General features: G+C 36.6%; 1 protein-coding gene across 1 annotated transcript in view; it reads right to left on the bottom strand.

Annotated features, from left to right (window-relative positions):
* CACNA1C (calcium voltage-gated channel subunit alpha1 C) overlaps positions 1–13,263 on the bottom strand; it is a 1,426,303-nt gene that overhangs the window by 198,254 nt on the left and 1,214,786 nt on the right. The window contains 2 exon segments of the mRNA XM_053719677.1: positions 6,414–6,516; positions 12,611–12,707. Coding sequence (XP_053575652.1) covers positions 6,414–6,516; positions 12,611–12,707 — 200 coding nt within the window.

The following is a 13,263-nucleotide window of genomic DNA, read 5'->3' as shown; positions in this document are numbered from 1 at the left end:
CCCTGTTAATTCCGTGTCCTCTAGCTTGGGTATTGGTTCCCACTAGTAATTGGAATGACGTTGTGGACTCTCCATGTCATAGGAAAGAAAACAAAATGTATGCTTACCTGATACATTTCTTTCTTTCCGGACATGGAGAGTCCATGACCCCTCCCTCTTTTTACATTATAATTCTGCAGTTTTTTTGCGTTAACCTCAGGCACCTTTTACACCCTTGCGTTGTTCTTCCTTTTCCATTTCCTTCGGCTGTATGACTGGGGGTTATGGGTAAGGCAGTTAGGGACAGTATACTATAAAATTGTTTTTCCCTTAATGTGTTTCCAATTACTTTTTTACCAGCTACAGAGTATAACATTTATGATATTTGATTTGTTAAGGCTTATTTGTGTATATGAATTAGCTGATTTTGTGTTTTGAAGCCACAACCTAATAAAATGGGTTGAGCTTGTACGTATAATCAGATTGCATTACTGTGTAAATATACCTGCTTCTTTATCTTATATCCGTCGATAAGCCAATCACCAATACTTGGAGAGAACAATGGAAAATTAACATTTTATTACCTTATCTCTTCTATAACCCACTGGGAGAGTAATTTCTTCTGCTGGCTGTGTTTAGACAGCTTGGCCTCGAGACCAAAAACTTTAAGTATAGGTGTGGATACCACTGGCTATATAAACTATTTCAAATGCCAATATAAGGTCAATGGAAATACTTATAAACAATTTAATACACTCCAGCAGGTAAAGTGAAACATTTGGAACAAATAAAAGGGGAGAAATTTTTTGAATAAACTGTCCCTTTAACAGCTTTGCTGGGGTGCTCTTTGCCTCCTCCTGCTGGCCAGGAGTTAAATACCCCACTTGTAATTGGAATGACGTTGTGGACTCTCCATGTCCAGAAAGAAAGAAATTTATCAGGTAAGCATACATTTTTTGTTTTTGCATCAGCAAGGCCACTTCAAAGGGAAATCAGCAAACAAACTGGATACTCAATATGTGCTATTCAAGCTGTTATAAAGACATTTGAAGAATCTGGAGAGATCAAGGATAAAAAAGGACTGGAAGGCCAAGAAAACTTTCAAAATCTGAGTTCTTCTTTGAGAGACTGGAAAAAGACCAGCAAAGACCTGGGTCAGCATCTGGCAGCTCCATCGAGATGCCAAGTTGACCCTTCTACAGTCCATTGAAGCTTGATCAGGAATGGTCTTTGTGGAAGGGTAGCAGCTAAGAAACCACTTTTTCGGAAGGGGAAAAGGGTAAAAAGGCTAAGATATGCTAAAGCTCACAAGGATTGGAATGAAGATCAGTGGAAAAGAGTATTATGGAGTGACAAATCCAAGTTTGAAATTTTTGGGTCCAATCGTCGACAATACAGTATCTGAGAAAAGTTGGAGAGAGATGGAAGAATGAGTGCTTGTGGCCTTCAATTAAAATGGTGGAGGGCATGTCCTGGTTTGGGACTGCATTTCTGCCAGTTTTGGTGATATTGTTCGAATTGATCATAAATGCTGAAAAGTACAGACAGTTTTTAATTCATTATGCCATTCCTTTTGGAAAGTGCCTGATTGGGATTGGTTTTATTTTTCAGCATGATAATGTTCCCAAGCACACTACTAATGCAGTGAAATTATATTTGGAGAGAAAAACATCTTATAAAACACTGACAGTCATAGATGTCCAGAAAGTCCAGACCTGAATATTATAGAGGCAGTATAGGATCACCTGGATAGAGAAAGTAATAAAAGACAACCTAAATCTAAAGAAGAACTCTGGGAAGTGCTGAAAGAAGCCTGGTATAATATATCAGAAGATTACTTACCGAAAACTTCAGGACAGTCTCTCCAAAAGAGTTCAAGATGTGCTTAGTGCCAAGGAGGTCACACAATAGAATGCAAGCTCAATCCTATTGGCTGATTGCATCAGCCAATAGGATTTTTTCACCTTTAATTAAGATTGGCTGATAGAATTCTATCAGCCAATCGTAATTCAAGGGATGCCATCTTGGATGACGTCATTTAAAGGAACATTGATTCTGCAAGAAGACGTTGATTGAAGAGGATGCTCCGCGCCGGATGTCTTGAAGATGGAGCTGCTCCATGCCGGATGGATGAAGATAGAAGATGCCGTCTGGATGAAGACTTCTGCCCGGTTGGATGAAGACTTCTGTCGCTTCGTTGAGGACTTCTGCTGACTTGGTTGAGGACGGATGTCGGGTCTTCAAAAACTGTAAGTGGTGGGGGTTAGTGTTAGGCTTTTGTAAGGGTTTATTGGGTGGGTTTTATTTTTAGATTAGGGGTTTGGGCACTTGAAAAAGAGCTAAATGCCCTTTTAGGGGCAATGCCCATCCAAATGCTCTTTTCAGGGCAATGGGGAGCTTAGTTTTTTTTAGTTAGGCTTTTATTTGGGGGGATGGTTGTGTCGGTGGTGGGTTTTTACAGTTGGGGGGTTGTTTGTATTTTTTTTTTAAAGGTAAAAGAGCTGATTTCTTTGGGGCAACGCCCCGCAAAAGGTCCTTTTTAGGGCTATTGGTAGTTTAGTTTAGGCTAGGGTTTTTATTTTTATTTTGATAGGGCTATTAGATTAGGTGTAATTAGTTTACATATCTGATAATTTCTTTTTTTTATTTTGTGTAATTTAGTGGGGGTTTTTTGTAATTTAGGTAATTGTATTTATTTTATGTAATTTATTTAATTTATTTAATTGTAGTGTAAGGTTAGGTGTTAGTGTAACTTAGGTTAGGTTTTATTTTACAGGTAAATTTGTATTTATTTTAGCTAGGTAGTTAGTAAATAGTTCATAAATATTTAGTTACTATTCTACCTAGCTAAAATAAATACAAACTTAGCTGTGAAATAAAAATAAAACCTAAGCTAGCTACAATGTAACTATTAGTTATATTGTAGCTAGCTTAGGGTTTATTTTACAGGTAAGTATTTTGTTTTAAATAGGAATTAGTTAGTTATTAATAAATTTATTTAGATTTATTTTAATTACATTAAAGTTAGGAGGTTTTAGGGTTAGGGGTTAATAACTTTAGTATAGCGGCGGCAACATTGGGGTGGCAGATTAGGGGTTAATAAGTATAATGTAGGTGGCGGTGACATTGGGGGCGGCAGATTAGGGGTTAATAAGTGTAATGTAGGTGGCGGCGACCTTGGGGTGGCATATTAGGGGTTAATAACTGTAATTTAGGTGGCGAGGGCGGCAGATTAGGGGTTAATAGGTGTAATGTAGGTGTTGGCGATGTCGGGGGCAGCAGATTAGGGGTGTTTAGACTCAGGGTTTATGTTAGGGTGTTAGGTGTAAACATAAATTTAGTTTCTCCATAGGAATCAATGGGGCTGCGTTACAGAGCTTTACGCTGCTTTATTGCAGGTGTTAGGCTTTTTTTCAGCCGGCTCTCCCCATTGATGTTTATGGGGAAATCGTGCACGAGCACGTAAAACCAGCTCACCGCAGCTTTCAGCAGCGCTGGTATTAAAGTGCGGTATGGAGCTCAATTTTGCTCTACGCTCATGCTTTGCCTGTTAACGCAGGGTTTATGTAAACCTGTAATACCAGCGCTGTAGGGAAGTGAGCGGTGACAATAACTTGCAAGTTAGCACCGCGCCGCTCATAACGCAAAACTCGTAATCTAGCCGTAAGTTTGGCTTTTTGCGCTTGTTGGGTAAGCGCACAAGCAAAAACTGTTTACTTTCAACTCATAATACACATAAAGGCAAAAAGCTTACTTCTAGCACAGTTAAAGCTTGAGCAGGAGCGTTAAAAAGCGCTCCACTCATAATCTGGCCCACTGTGGGGAAATCAATTTCACAGTACACTGTCCCTTTAAGTGGTGTGAAGTTTAAAGATGTGGTTATTTTCAGTAGCTGTAAAGTGAAGGACACAAAATGGGTGTGAACTACATGTGCTCAACTTAGCATGGTATTTTTTATCTTGTGAATTCTTAAACACTTTTGTCAGTCGTGTTTTTTAAGATCTTTATACCTCTTTGAATGTTGTTACAAAAGAATGAGCATGGCATCTGGCATTAAGTAAAATAAATACAGACTGTTCTTATTTTAGCCATGGTCACAATGCTTATGAATAGGAAATGACCATGCTGAGCTCACGCATTTACAACAGTATATAGGCTTCAATTACAAGCTTTTTAGTCTCTGAACGAATTGGGAGCTGAGTTTCTTAACACAAACAAGTATTCAACAGACTGCCTTTTAAAGTACTTGCACCTACATTACTGAACTTGTAACCTTGAACGAGCATTTGCGACTGTGAGTTCAGTAATGTAGGTGCAGGCATTTTGAAAGGCACTTTTGTGAAGGTTTGGACCTTCTTAGGAAGACACAAAGCAAACAGACAGTAGTGTCATGATTTACAGTTTAATCAAAATTAAAATCCAGTAAAAAAAGATATTATAATAGTGTTTTGCATAGAAACTTGTAGTTACCATTTTGTTTTCAGAACACCCCCAAAATGGAAATGGACATTTAAAGGGACAGTCTACTCCAACATTGTTATTGTTTAAAAAGATAGATAATCCCTTTATTACCCATTCCCCAGTTTTGCATAACCAACACGGTTATAGTAATATACTTATTACCTCTGTGATTACCTTGTATCTAAGCAGACTGCCCCCTTATTTCAGTTCTTCTGACAGACTTGCATTTTAGCCAATCAGTGCCCTCTAATAAGTAACTCCACGGGTGTAAGCACAATGTTATCTATATGGCACACATGAACTAACACCCTGTAGCTGTGAAAAACTGTCAAATGCATTGAAATAAGGGACGGCCTTCAAAATTAGCATATTAGCCTACCTAGGTTTAGTTTTCAACTAAGAATAGCAAGAGAACAAAGCAAATTTGATGATGAAAGTGAATTGTGGAAAGTTGTTTAAAATTGCATGCCCTATCTGATTAATGAAAGTTTAATTTTGACTAGACTGTCCCTTTAACAAACAATAGTAATGAACCTTATTTAAAACATTACTTGTGAAGATTGCAAAGCAACCATATAGCGACAGAGTACAGATATGCCCATCCTGATAACCTAAAAGATGCATTCAAATGGGTTATCAGTGGTGGGGATGGAAACGGATTGCAACAGTTTACATATGGAAATATATGCCCTGCTTACTGTATACAGTTGAATCTGAGAGAGGCAGGGAAAAAGAAATAAAGAATGAGAGACACAGAGATGCATATTAAAAATCTGTGTAGTGAACTAAATAACTGTTGCATTATATTAATCCTTTCTGTAATGTTTACAGGGTCAACAATAATGATGAATTATATATTGTAAACAATACTAAACAATAAAATGGCTGATAGTTTTCCAGTGATTTGTGAAGCTCTTATGCTGCAAATTCATTGTGTGAGCACTTGAGAATGCAGGTAAACAAATTACCCTGTTGCTGTAAATTTGCATTGCTTGTAGCGGGAAATATCATTATGACAATGTCAGAATTGCAAACTCATGAAACAACATTTTAACAACATTTAAATTTAAGTGACATCAGTGAGTCTTTACTAACAGAAAACCTTAATAAAGGTGGAGATCAATATACAAGAAAAAGAGTCAAGTAAAGATGACCAGTTTTATGGATTATAATCAATGGAGCCGCATCTATGTTGCAGCGGTTTATGCCTCTGCAAATATATTGTCTTCCATATTGAAGTATGCTGGAATCACAACAATGCCTTAAAAACATAACAGAACAAAGTAATTTAAACATGGGGGGGGGGGGGGAATTTAAGCCATAAAACACTCCACTCTAACATATGTTAAAAAAAAACTTTAGAAGAGTTAAAGAGAATTTAAAAGAAATCAAAAACTAGACAACCTTGTCAATTTTGAAATTGTGAGATTAGATACTTCAATAGAGTCTGTATAAACAGCACATGCTGGACGGAGGTGTAGGTGAAAACCTTAACCAAGCTTCTAGAATACCCACGGCTAGTCAACAAAATTTGATTTCTCCATCAAGATTACTTTACTGTAACAAAATAGACATGCAAATATTTTACGCTTCCTAAGTGTTATTGCTTTTTTACATTTCCAGTGGTTCATGTTTGATCTGTAAGATATGCATATGAAATGCATGTATATGAAAATAGAGGCACTTGTAAGGTACAACAAAAGCAGAGTAATCTAATTTGTATTGGTTGCACAATTTAATTTTTAACGTGCTCCCCCTATTCTCTTTCCCCAGCAAAGTTTCCAATTACTTTCTAAGGGAGACATCTTGTCACCTTTATCTTATACATAATTCACAGAGGGCAGCCCCTGCGTCTGTAGACGTGTTTTTTCATAACTGGCCCCGAAAAGGTTTAATCATCCTGCCCCTGGTCTGTGCAACCTATCAGAAAATAAACATAGTAAACATATAATATAGCGAAATTGGAAAATTACCGTCTGTTTTGATGCACAATGATGTCCGAACCAAAGCAAACAGCGTAGCATTAAACATGACCGTCCCATCGCTATTTAATGGCATATTCATCGCAACAAGACGCTAAGCATAAAAACAGTGGGGAAATTATTAAAGTGTTAACGACTTTTCTAATTTTAAATTATATTCCACTTCATGTAGCTATAATATACATAGACATTATAAGCTAAGGATGTAAAAGCATAAATAACAAAAGCATTAAAATGTCTTTTTTCATATTCTCCACAGCACAGTGCTTACCACTGATTAGCAACCAAAATGATGATAAATATAATGTAAAACTATTTGTTTCCAATTATTTGTTCAAATTACTGGTCATGGTCACAATTACCTGCAGTTTAAAGAGATATGAAACACAAAGATGTTATTTTGTTATTCAGACAGAGCATTGCCATTTAAAAACCCCCCAACAATTTACTTCTATTATCAAATTTACTTCGTTATCATAATTTTCTGTGTTGAAGAGATACCTAGCTAGGCACGAAACACTACATGGCAGGAATAGTGCTGCCATCAGTGCTCTCGCAAATTGATCACATTCTTGCAAAACTGCTCCCATATAGTGCTGCAGAAATGGGCCGGCTGCTAAGCAAACATTCCTGCTTCTCAACAAAAGAAGAAGTAAATTAGAAAGTTGTTTAAAATCGTATGCTCTATCTGAATAATGAAAGAAAAAGTTGGGGTTTCATAACCCTTTAACACAAGCATTATTAGCATTTTTAATGAAAAGTGCACTAATAGTCCTGGGTTCAACTGACAAAATAAACTAATATTAAAGCCTTTGAAAGATAAAAATGTACATTAGTGTTTTTCAAGCTATTTTTGACTCCTGATGACCCACTTCAAATTTGAAACTTTAGTGACATTCCAAGGTGCAATTAGTTTTGCATACAAAAAGACAGAAATTAATTAACCCTTAACTGCTGATGCATTTCCACCCCTCAGCTGAGCAGTTTTGGAGTTTCTAGATGCTGCTCACATTTAATCCCCACTGCTGTTTTATTAATCAGACCCAAGAGATTCAAACTATAATGTCAATTTATGAATATTTCATAATGCACAACAAAATATGTGAAAAATGTATATTTTTTTTAAAATTGTAATAAATAATGTTGCAAACAATAGTGTGTGTGTAATTGTTTTTTTCTTCTAAACTCTATAGTCAAAAGGAATAAGGGATTATCCTCATATAAATAAGGGCCTTTTGGTATATTTATTTAGACATCCCAACTCTTCCGGAAGTTCTGGGAGTCTCACGCATTGAAATAGCGGCTCCCTGACACCCGCAAATTAAACACAATATCCCGGAAAGAGCAGTGCCAGAGAAAAATCAAATTTGTGCCTGCACTTTTAATTTCTACCTGTAGGTGTCACTGTTCCATTGTAGCTCAATGTAAATAGCTACTGTGTTCCTCTCTGGACTTTTCTCCCCCTTCCTGAACTCTAGTGCTGTGCGAGACATAGTAGACCTGATATATATAGATGAGATGTGCAGACTCCCATACTCTCTATATTGTGCAGATTCCCATACTTTATATTGTTCAGACTCCCATACTTTATATTGTGCAGACTCCCATACTTTACTTTAGATTTTGCAGATTCCCATACTTTTTTTTTTATTATTATTGAGAGTCCATTTAGGGTACAGAAATGAAAAGGGAAAACAGAAGGGAGCAATATGGTAAAAATACAATACAGATTTACATATTTGTGCCCATACTTTTTATTGTGCAGACCCCCATACTTTATATTGTGCATACTCCCATACATTATATTGTGCAGACTCCCATACCTTATATTGTGCAGACTCCCATACTCTATATTGTGCAGACTCCCAAACTTTATATTGTGCAGACTCCTATACTTTATATTGTGCAGACTCACATACTCTATATTGTGCAGACTCCCAAACGTTATATTGTGCAGACTCCCATACTTTATATTGTACAGACTCCCATACTTTATATTGTGCAGACTCCAATACCTTATATTGTGCAGACTCCCATACTTTATACTGTGCAGAATTCCATACTTTATATTGTGCAGACTCCCAAACTCTATATTGTACAGACCCCTAAACTCTATATTGTGCAGACTCCCAAACTCTATATTGTGCAGACCCCTAAACCTTATATTGTGCAGACTCCCATACTCTCTATATTGTGCAGACTCCCAAACTTTATATTGTGCAGATTCCCATACTTTATATTGTGCAGACTCCCATACTCTCTATATTGCACATACCCCCATACTTTATATTGTGCAGACTCCCATACTTTATATTGTGCAGACTCCCAAACTTTATATTGTGCAGACTTCCATACTTTACTTTATATTGTGCAGATTCCCATACTTTATATTGTGAAGACTACCATACTTTATATTGTGCAGACTCCCAAACGTTATATTGTGCAGAATCTCAAACGTTTTATTGTGCAGACCCCCATACTTTATATTGTGCAGACTCCCATACATTATATTGTGCAGACTCCCAAACTTTATATGGTGCAGACTCCTATTCTTTATATTATGCAGACTTCCATACTTTATATTGTGCAGACTCCCATACTCTATATTGTGCAGATTTCCATACTCTATATTGTGCAGACTCCCAAACTTTATATTGTGCAAACTCCTACACTTTATATTGTGCAGACTCCCATACTTTATATTGTGCAGACTCCCATACCTTATATTGTGCAGACTCAGATACCTTATATTGTGCAGACTACTATACTTTATATTGTGCAGACTCCCAAACTCTATATTGTGCAGACACCTAAACTATATATTGTGCAGACTCCCATACTCTATATTGTGCAGACTCCCACACTTTATATTGTGCAGACTCCCATACTCTCTATATTGTGCAGACTCCCATACTTTCTATTGTGCAGACTCCCATACTTTATATTGTGCATACTTCCATACTTTATATTTTGCAGATTCCCATACTTTATATTGTGCAGACTACCATACTTTATAGCTATAAAGTGGTTATATATTTATATATATTTATACATGCAAGGTTCATCTTGTCTTTTTAATTTTACCCCCCCACACACTTTTTGTGATAATATTTTCAACTATTTCATAATCAGAGCACTGAGGAATTCTGAATTGGGGCAGGGGGGCACCTCCCTGAAATTAGTTTTTGCAGGTTGGGATGTCTGGTTATTTACATTGTAATCTGCACATATGGGCTCCCATGTGCCTCTATTCAAATTAATGGACATGTATTCAACCCAGCAGATCACTATTATATACATAGATATACATAAACTTATATAGGGGCTTTATTTTAAAGAGGGTATTCTGGGCTTTAAAACAAGGGGTGTTAGGGGTCTCTAAGTCTTTTTTGATGGCCTATTATAAATGCTTAGAAACCCTTTCATTAAAAAAAATAATGTATTACAATTTGAATAAATAAGTGTGTGTGTTTTTTTCCTAAACTTTAATAAATCAGGTATATTTATATAGCTTCAATTTGCATGTAGGGGCTCACATGATCCTCTAGTCAAATAAATGCTTGTTTATTATATGTATTTATCTATTATATAGGGGCTTTATTTTGATATGTAAGTGGGGCTTCTGGGCTTTAAAAGTGCCGTTCCTACTTCATAAAATGTCAATAAAATTCTAGAGATAAAAGAGCAAGGGGACATGTGGGCCCCTATGCCTTTTGATGGCCTGTTATAATGTTACAAAGTGCTTAAACATGTGTAGTTTATTTTTTTCGGAATTGCGCCTATACTCTATACCCCAAGACACACACACACACACAGTTTGAAAGAGCAGGCAATTACCTTTCAAATGGTTGGTGATGTGGGTCTCTAGGACATACAGGAGTTGAGATCAAGGGATTTAGATACTTGCCCCCATCCAGTTCCCTTAAAGGAACAGTAAAGTCAAAATTAAACTTTAATGGATTGGACAGAGCATGACATTTTAAACACTTTTACTATTTACTTCTGTTATCAAAATGTTATAAGTCACATGCTCTATCTGAATCTAGAAAGTTTAATTTTGACTTTAATATCCCTTTAAGTCCTGAGCAGCTAACCTATAAATAAAAAACTCATGTAGCTCAATACAAAAACGTATTTCAAACTTTCTGGCAAATCTTCTCATTAATGTACATTTACTTTTACCCCATCATGGTGTCAGTCATGCACCATGGTGACTAGAGGAGTTAATTGAGGACTAGATGTGGTTCAATGAATCAACCATAAGCTTTGATATTTCTTCTCTACTTTCAGAATTATTTCCTGGTTTTCACTATCCAGGGGAAAATTTGACTGAACCTGTTGCCAATATGGAGGTATACTGAGTGCACATCTCTTCCCAGGCTTGCACATTTCATCGCCAGCTCTCTGATCATGCTCACTAGGGGAATAAGTGTGTCTGTGGCCCACTGCCATTAAGCCAGAGGGTAGCATACACACGGCTAGATTTAGAGTTTTGTCGGTAAAGACCTGCGTAGCTAACGTTGCTTTTTTCCCAAAGCACCCTTCCAACAACGCTGGTATTTAGAGTTGTCTGAGGGGCTGCGTTAGGCTCAAAAAAGGGAGCGTTGAGCCTAACTTAGCTCCACTTCAACTCTCAATACCAGCGTTGCTTACGGTAGCGGTAAGCTGGGAAAACGTGCTCGTGCACGATATCCCCATAGGAAACAATGGGGCTGAGCTGGCTGAAAAAAAAATAAAACCTGCAAAAAAGCAGCGTTCAGCTCCTAACGCAGCCCCATTGTTTCCTATGGGGAAACACTTTCTAAGTCTGCACCTAACACCCTAACATGAACCCAGAGTCTAAACACCCCTAACCTTACACTTATTAACCCCTAATCTGCCACCCCCCACATCGCTGATCCCTGCATATTATTATTAACCCCTAATCTTCCGCTCCGGACACCGCCGCAACCTACATTTATGAACCCCTAATCTGCTGCCCCTAAAACCGCTGACCCCTATATTATATTTATTAACCCCTAATCTGCCCCCCCCAACGTCGCCGCTACCTTACCTACACTTATTAACCCCTAATCTGCCGACCGGACCTCGCCGCCACTATAATAAATGTATTAACCCCCTAAACCGCCGCACTCCCGCCTCGCAAACACTAGAATAAAAAGTATTAACCCCTAATCTGCCCTCCCTAACATCGCCACCACCTACCTACAATTATTAACCCCTAATCTCCCGCCCTGCACCGTTGCTGCTACTATAATAAAGGTATTAACCCCTAAACATAACTCTAACCCTAACCCTAACACCCCTCTAACATAAATATAATTTATATTAAACAAAATAATATTCCTAAAATTAACTAAATTATTCCTGTTTAAAACTAAATACTTACCTATAAAATAAACCCTAATATCGCTACAATATAATTAATAATTACATTGTAGCTATTTTAGGATTTATATTTATTTTACAGGCAACTTTGTATTTATTTTAACTAGGTACAAAAGCTATTAAATAGTTAATAACTATTTAATAGCTACCTAGTTAAAATAAATACAAACTTACATGTAAAATAAATCCTAACCTAAGTTACAATTAAACCTAACACTACACTATCATTAAATGAATTAAATAAATTACCTACAATTAAATACAATTAAATAAACTATTCTATAATACAAAAAAACCCACTAAATTACAAAAATAAAAAAGAATTACAAGCAGTTTAAACTAATTACACCTAATCTAAGCTCCCTAATAAAATAAAAAAAGCCCCCCAAAATAAAAAAATCCCTACCCTATTCTAAAATACAAAAGTAATCAGCCCTTAAAAGGGCTTTTTGCAATCAGCCAATCAGATTGAAGTTCAATCTGATTGGCTGATCCAATCAGCCAATCGTATTGAACTTGTATTCTATTGGCTGTTCCAATCAGCCAATGATTTTATTTAAAAAAGTTTTTGCTCATATTTTATTAAATAAAAAATAAGTTTGCACTCTTTAAATGTGGAAACTACTTTTTTTTCCTCTCAAGATATATGTGTGATGATTCACACCGTGAACCCTTTGTCATATAGACAAATAAAGAGAAGTAAAAACAATTGAAAACATGTTATCAGAGGGAACACTTTAATTTGCTTGTCAAAGTATTTAGTATGCAAATTCTAATAATTAAAATATATGTGTATTTACCTTACAGGCCACACGATGAGGACACAGCTTTCCAAACCCCAGAGGGGGCTGAATTCGCCTTAGCAAAGTAACTACATCCAAATGTTTGATACGACCTCTGGGAGAAAAAGGAAGCAAATTTGTGTTTCTACGGATAAATATTTCTGTTTGCCTGTGTACATATGTGTTTATAATATCTAGAGAATCATTTCCAGAGTAAGACATTATACAGTTTGACATTTAAAACTGAGCCATTTCAGTACTTATTCTTTCTGCCACTGTGCCACCAACACTCTGTCATTTTTAGGATAGCCTGGGTATGCAAATTAAATGAATATGTCTTATTCTTAAAAATGTACATAAATATATATATGTAAAAGGGGTAGAGTTAAAGGGTTATTAAACTGCTGGGCATGGTTACTACTTACCATAGTTTTTCTTCCAGTGCCTGCAGCTCTCTCTTATTTTAACACTTCAAAAGTGTTGGTTAGTTAAGCTCTGCTTCTTCATACTTGGCGCTGCCATTTTGAAATTGAAGTATTCTTGTACCCTCTGACAGAAGGGGTACACTTTTACAAATCAGTAACATTGCTGTTTTCTTGACAAGCCGTACTTCAGTTTAGCATGCACAAAACAGAGCGGCAACTGTACATTTTTGTACTTTTGGCTGCACT

The sequence above is a fragment of the Bombina bombina genome, chromosome 6 (assembly GCF_027579735.1).
Source record: "Bombina bombina isolate aBomBom1 chromosome 6, aBomBom1.pri, whole genome shotgun sequence".
Lineage (NCBI taxonomy): Eukaryota > Metazoa > Chordata > Amphibia > Anura > Bombinatoridae > Bombina > Bombina bombina.
Note: the sequence above shows the minus strand (reverse complement) of the source record. Positions and strands in the feature narration are given on the sequence as shown.